Source organism: Pelobates fuscus, chromosome 4 (assembly GCF_036172605.1).
Source record: "Pelobates fuscus isolate aPelFus1 chromosome 4, aPelFus1.pri, whole genome shotgun sequence".
Lineage (NCBI taxonomy): Eukaryota > Metazoa > Chordata > Amphibia > Anura > Pelobatidae > Pelobates > Pelobates fuscus.
The window spans coordinates 169,636,764-169,644,470 of NC_086320.1; the positions used below are offsets into that span (position 1 = coordinate 169,636,764).

General features: G+C 43.1%; 1 protein-coding gene across 1 annotated transcript; it reads left to right on the plus strand.

The window, feature by feature from the left end:
• Positions 1 to 6,373: 6,373 nt before the first annotated feature.
• Positions 6,374 to 7,321, plus strand: LOC134609389 (mas-related G-protein coupled receptor member D-like). The gene has a single exon (XM_063453065.1). It carries the CDS (start codon positions 6,374 to 6,376, stop codon positions 7,319 to 7,321), a length of 948 nt encoding a protein of 315 aa, XP_063309135.1.
• The last annotated feature ends 386 nt before the right edge of the window (positions 7,322 to 7,707 follow it).

Consider the following 7,707-nt stretch of genomic DNA (forward strand, 5'->3'; position numbering starts at 1 on the left):
TATTTATATGTTCTCTATGTGAACCTGTATACCGGCTAACCCTAAGATATATGCACTGGTCTAAATTGCCCTATAGTATCGTCCATACTGACACTTATTTACGCTATGAATTTTCTATCAAGTTAATCTAGTCTCACAAGCTAGACCCTAGCCAAGACTCATACCCAGGATATAGAGCACTCTTTTTCACGTTGGTTTGACTTTTTCCCACCTTATTTAGGGTGCAGCAACTCATTCTCTACTTATTTTTTATTATATGTTGTTCTATTAAAGATAAATTGTTTTACTCCTCATACCAGGGGATCTATACTATTTACCATTGTACATGGGCACACCCTCGTTTCATGGATTTTGGGGGTGGGACTCTCGTTCTCCCCTCCAGAACGCCCTGACTCGTGGGAACTCTTTCTATTTAATCATCTTTCTGGGTTAGGCCCAATATTTGCTGCCCATTTAGTCCTCCCCCTTTGACTCTAGGGTTAGTTGTATCTAAGCCTGCAGTCATTTTTTTCGTATAATAGTTTAACAAAGAATCACATTTTTGCCTCATTCCATTTTAAACATGGATTCCTTTTAATCTGGGTTTGCTGTATACAACAGCTTGAAACACAATATAGGAAAAGATGCAAAACCAGTGAACCACTCATGGACAGCTGTTTCGTTGTTAATGCAACTCGTCAGCATGAGGTTGGTTACTGGTTTGCTTATTGAGGCTTGGTAGTGCTTGGGAAGCAAAATCCAAATAGGTTATGGTGGGGAAAAATTGTGATTGAAAACCCCTTCCACCTGTAGTCTGTGGATAACGAATGCAATGTTAAACAAAAATCTGCACACCAGTCAAGCCAAAAATGAGGCACAGTAGTGTGTGTGTGTGGCCTCCACGTGCCTGTATTACCTCCCTACAACGCCTGTGCATACTCCTGATGAGGTGGCGAATGATCTTGTGAGGGATCTCATCCCAGACCTGGACTAAAGCATCTGCCAACTCCTGGACAGTCTGTGGTGCAAAGTGACGTTGGTGGATGGAGCGAGACATGATGTCTGAGCTGTGCTCAATTGGATTCAGGTCTATGGAACGGGCGGGCCAGTCCATAGCATCAATGCCTTCGTCTTGCAGGAACTGCTGACACACTCCAGCCACATGAGGTCTAGCATTGTCTTGCATTAGGAGGAACCCAGGGACAACCGTACCAGCATCAGATCTCACAAGGGGTCTAAGGATCTCATCTCAGTACCTAATGGCAGTCAGGCTACCTCTGGCGAGCACATGGAGGGCTGTGCGGCCCCCCAAAGAAATTCCACCCCACACCCTCACTGACCCACTGCCAAACCGGTCAGGCTGGAGGATGTTGCAGGCAGCAGAACGTTCTCCATGGCATCTCCAGACTCTGTCACATGTGCTCAGTGTGAACCTGCTTTCATCTGTGAAGAGCAAAGGGTGCCAGTGGCGAATTTGCCAATCTTGGTGTTCTCTGGCAAATGCCAAACGTCCTGCATGGTGTTGGGCTGTAAGCACAACCCCAACCTGTGGACATCGGGTCCTCATACCACCCTCATGGAGTCTGTTTCTGACCGTTTGAGCAGACACATGCACATTTGTGGCCTGCTGGAGGTCATTTTGCAGGGCTCTGTCAGTGCTCCTCCTGTTCCTCCTTGCACAAAGGCGGAGGTAGCGGCCCTGCTGCTGGGTTGTTGCCCTCCTACGGCCTCCTCCACGTCTCCTGATGTACTGGCCTGTCTCTTGGTAGCGCCTCCATGCTCTGGCCACTATGCTGACAGACACAGCAAACCTTCTTGCCACAGCTCGCATTGATGTGCCATCCTGGATGAGCTGCATTACCTGAGCCACTTGTTTGGGTTGTCGACTCCGTCTCATGCTACCACTAGAGTGAAAGCACCGCCAGCATTCAAAAGTGACCAAAACATCAGCCAGGAAGCATAGGAACTGAGAAGTGGTCTGTGATCACCACCTGCAGAACCACTCCTCTATTGGGGGGTGTCCACCTGCTGTCTATCCCATTTGCACAACAGCATGTGAAATTGATTGTCACTCAGTGTTGCTTCCTAAGTGGACAGTTTGATTTCACAGAAGTGTGATTGACTTGGAGTTACATTGTGTTGTTTAAGTGTTCTCTTTATTTTTATATATATATATATATATATATATATATATATATATATATATATATACCACACCACAGGGCTGGTTCATGACTACTTCCGGTTCAAAGGGCATCGACACAGACTGCCTAAAACTCCAAACAAGCTGGTCTGGGCCTACTGTGGCTTCCACGCCGATCGGACAAAGTTTTTCCCTGCTCCAACAACTCCCATCCTGCTGTTCCAGCCACATGCGGGCAGAGACTCCCACGATGATCGGACCAAGTTCTCCCTGCTCCAACAACTCCCATCACGCTGTTCCAGCCACATGCGGTCAGAGACTCCCACGCCGATCAGACCAAGTTCTCCCTGCTCCAACAACTCCCATCATGCTGTTCCAGCCACAGTCAGAGACTACTCACCTCCTCTCCAGAACTCGTTCCCGCCGGCGCTATGAGACCCCTTACCGGCTTCCCAGGCCTTTTCCTGGACCAAACCTCCGTGTCCACCAAGTCTGGGTACTTTCCAGCTGCATAGCTGACCTCTCACCTCACCACAAGCTTCCGGGTCAAGTCATTTGTTTCCTGTACCAGTACCGGGATAGCTCAAAACTGCCCTCATAGCTTGGTATTCCATATCCCCCTATATGTATTTTAGCTACAGAAGTCACAGGACCAATTAGCGGTCACTCATGACTCTGCCTATCCCCCACTATTGTCGCAGTATTGGTTAAACACTCCCCATGGTCTCTGGTAGTGGCCTAGGATCCTAACCCTACTCACTTATAGGGATATTTGATTTATGTCCTATGAATCTTGTACCCACCATCGTAGGGTCAGGATTGTAACAACGATGTCCTCAGGTTACCTATTCATATACCTATCCTCAGGTTATCTATTCATATACCAGCCTTAAGAACAACCACCCCGATTATGTGTATTTCGTTCACAGTATGTCAAGCCCAATTCCAGTTCCAACTTGCCTCCCACCATCATTTCCATTTAGGTTCTCCGATATCTCATTCCTCTGGCAAGGAAACCACATTCTACCCCAAGCAAGGTAGGTTTACCCACCTCGCTACTACCCATCATCTGTCCCATTCTCAGATCCGGTATGTCAACTGGCAGCCTGGTACCCAGCTATGTCAGTAACTAGCCTCATCATTATCACTTCCGTGAGGCCAACACCCATCATTATCCGCATATGGAGGTATACGCCCCTCGGCCCAACACATAGCTAACGCCTCACATCAACCTCTCCAGGTTACGAGCTAGGGCCTCACCCAGCATGACCTTTTATATTGACTCTTTTTACAGTCCCCGAGAGGCCAACGTTCTTGCCACACCTTTCAGTGGCCCCTGCCCACTAGGCCAAATCACATGAAGTCAAACAGTTGATATCCATGCTACTTGCCTCCATCAACGATGGACTACAGAGACTGGAATCTCCTCAGGCACTGACACACATCCCAGCCACAGGACTCCCAAATCCCTCTCCTGGTTATGTTATCCTTAAAAAAAAACGCCCCTAGCACATCGGTTTACATTATTACTCCCTCATATGTTGTGTCCCTGACCATACACAAAGACATCTGGAAAGGTTCATTTTAGTCTCCTTACTGATTGCCTCCCACGATGTCTTAGAGTACAAGTCTTACTACTACGATGATATGTATGTTGTTCTATACACTAGAATCCCAGACTCAATCAGAAACTCACTATCCCAGAATTCATCCTAGCCTTTAGACTTTCGTGACATAAGTGGCTCTACTTCTCCTCACCATAGAAAAGGTTTGCATCGACAACCTGGAGTTTTACCTCTAAGCACACCCTTTCCGTCACTCAGTCGACTTCTACATCAAGGTTTCCACACACCAGTTCCACACAGGTCTGGTCACACTCCTGTCCGGTATTCACGAGTGTCAGAACCTTCAGTCCACAATAATAGACCCCGCAACACAATCACGTTACTTAAGAAGGTATTTGACAACCATATTAATTACCCACCCCTAGCCTCAACTCATTGATTTCCTCTAAATAATTCTCCCAGCACTATGCCAAAGGGGTTGACTGGAGCTTGGGTGGGCAAGACAGACATTTCCTTCTACGTATTCAGCCATCCCGAGGGCATGTTAGTGGCATTTTATGGAGGGATTGTCATGACTTTCCCACACGTGTAACTTTTAGAGCAAAGAGTAACCCCAAGCTGTTTGTCTTATTTGCTAACACACTATGTTGACTAACACTTAATATTAGCGAATGTCCTGCAGTCACCCGTTATCATAGATAACTTCCTCGCGATAGAACACCCTCACTCCGCTCTGGTTAGTATTCACAAGACAATGGAACTTTTCATCACTAGGGGTTCCACTTCCACAACTGACCTTCTTAGGCATTCATCTTGACACTAATACACTACAGAACATGTCCACCTACAGAGAAGGTACAGTGCATCAGAGTCCGGGGAACCTTTTCTTCTGAAGAACACTTGGGGGGGGGGGGAGGGAGAATGGATCTACAGTCCTACTGGGCACATTGAAGTTCGCCATGATAATTATTCTGCACATTTATTTACCGACCGCTGAGTCTTCTCCCTACCAACAGTTGCATTCTGGCACTAGTTGTAAGCAGACCTACACATATGGCTCAGGTTCATATCACACTGGAATAGGAGGCCAGGTTATTCATTTCTCATCATTTCCCAGTTACATGGTCCGCGCACACTGATTTCACAGCCAATTTGGTGGCTTTTGGTTCTGAGATGCCTGGCCAGTTGAGACTGGAATAAAAAAAAAAAAGAAAAAATAATCTTTCCATTCCTCCTCAACATTTCTTTGGAATCTACCCCCTAGTGGCCGCCTACAAGGCCTGGGAAAGTATGAGTGGATAGGGGAACCTGTCAAGTGCTTCACTGACAATAAAGCAGCTGGCTATACCCACATCCCATGGCTTAATCCTGCACTAACTCGCCTCATGGCATTTGGCAGATTTCTGGATTGAGCTGCCCTCTCTGATTATACATCACAAGCATACAATAGAGATTTCACCTTTACAACAAGTTTACCACCGATTACCATAATACCGATATTCGTTCACTAGTTGCCATTGCGACACGCCTCTCCTTTTTGCCCACACAATTTAAAAATCTCTCTTAACACTACAAAACTTACCTGGCTGGAATACAACACCATATCTTAAGTGCCTATCCTAGTACCAAACAGTTCACATCCTCTTACCATATGTAGTACGTAGGGATATAAGGACTATCCTACGGACAATAAGGTGCCGGTCAAAATGTCAGACCTTTACAGGTTATCACTCACTGGACCAAATCTCAATATGCCTCTATTTAACTGCAGGGCAAACCACTCACTACAGCTAAATTCATAATGTACCTCAGAACCCTATTAACTAGACGGGGACTCAACCCCAATGCCTTTTTGGGACATTCCTCCAGAATCAGGGCAGCATCAGCTGCTTCCAGACAAATGTCCCTGCTCACACCATAAACATTAGGACGCTGGAAATGCACAGTATATTACTAGATACATACCACAACCAGAGCTAGAGTTGAGTAAGACAAGCCTTTACAAATCTTGCAACGTAAAGATATGTAATAAGGTATCTTATTCAACTTTTTGCCCTCTTTTATTACAGGCCTACCGGATACGTTGGTTTCGGCACACCACAACCGACTTGCTCATATATCTAACTTATCATGTATACGGCTTTTGTCCCCGACTACAAATATATGTGTGTTTTATCGTGGCTCAGAGTAAAAACTGAGATTGTACATATATAGCTTATTTTCCTTTCATTGAGTAAATAAATTGTTTGATAGATAAAGATATAATATATAGCATATATAATATGAACTTGATATAATGTGAAAAATATGGTATGTAGAGATTAAGCAAATGACTTCACAGCATGGAACAGGGCTGCCTTAGTTTAGTGGTTGTTATAGTCTCGGCTGGCACTGGCAGCTACTGTCATTAAAAAAAACAGCCGTTGTCATTTAGGAGTGTAACTCCCACAAATATGTCTACCTGAGTTTAGGGAGATTTTTATAATGTGTTTAGGTGAGGTTGTTTATTAAAATAAAATTACATATGACATTTAACAGGCTTGTTTGTAGTACTGTATAGCAATATTTTAGACAGCAATTCTTAGACATTTAAAAAAAAAAAATGTATAGCAGCCACATCTAACCTATTTTGTTTTTGTTTCAAGGGATATACTGGCTTTTTGAGAAAAATAAATGAAGACAAATCATGGAATCAAACATTTCTGATGTGAATATTAATGATACAGAAAATACAGAGGAAGATTTTAATGGAAACGCCATCCACATCGCAGTCCTAGGATCAGTTGCTGTAGCTCTCTGCCTCTTTGGGATGATTGGAAATGCTATTGTATTTAGGCATACTTGCTTCACAATGAAAAAAAACAAGTATATTGTTTATATCATCAATCTTGTAGTAGCTGATTTTATCCATCTAGTATTTTGTGCTATAGTCATGCTGCTTTATATTAATGATGAAGTTGGTGTTAACCAAAAATTCATAGGAAGGGAACTCCTTTTGAAGGTATCAGAAATATTTTTTAATGGCTCGCGTTATTCTGGGATGTTCTTCCTCACAGCCATCAGTATGGAAAGGTGCATTTCTGCAGTTTGGACTTTGTGGTACCAAGTTCATTGTTCTAGGAATTTGTCTTCTTCTTTATATATTAGTTTATATATTTTCTTTTGGATTTTCGGCTTCACTAAAAGCATAGCTGAAAATATTATTTGTTCAGAAAAAGAATTTTTCTATCAGACTGATCCGTGCACTGGACTTAGAATTATGGTTTTTATCACTGACATTTGTATCTGCCTTCCTTTGATGATCTTTTCTAGTCTAATTCTGATAATCAAGTTAAAAAAGACATTCCGGCAGCAATATCCACCAAGACTTTATATTGTAATTATTGCTTCTGTCATATTCTTCGTATTGTCAGTAACCCCTATCGACTTCTTGTGGTTTTTAACTTACTTCCAGATTGTGCCCTGGGATATTGAGAAACTCAGCTTGTTGTTTGTCAGTATTTATTGCACAATACTGAATAGCAGCATTAACCCATACATTTATTTCCTTGTTGGAAGAAAATGGAAAAGAAAATCCCATTCTATTAAAGATGCTCTCCAAAGAGCATTTAATGAAGAAGATGGCAACACATAAATATTAATATTAAAAATTAAAATGAGAACAGCAAAAAAGGTTTGGAATACCAACAAATCAGTAAATGCTTACACATAGACTAATGGTGTAAGGGTGGACTTCCTATTTCGGCAATTTATGGAGAATGCACCAAGCAACTAAATCCAGGATTGTTACAAAATAAAGACATGTCACATTATAAATCCTGTTTTCAGTCTGTGCCATCAATTAGTAGCCACTGTATGGTTACCATCCGCTTGAACAGCAGGTTCATTCATAAGATCCGGTGAGTGAAATTGCAACAGAGACCAAACTACATATTCTAAAAACTTCCATAAATGCTTGCTGAACAAATGTTTATGGGATAAGATCAGGACCGATAGACCAGACTAAGATGCTCCTGATTT

What these genes read in the sequence shown, in the direction of transcription:
- LOC134609389 (XM_063453065.1), top strand. Translation starts at nt 6,374, where the DNA reads ATGGAATCAAACATTTCTGATGTGAATATTAATGATACAGAAAATACA.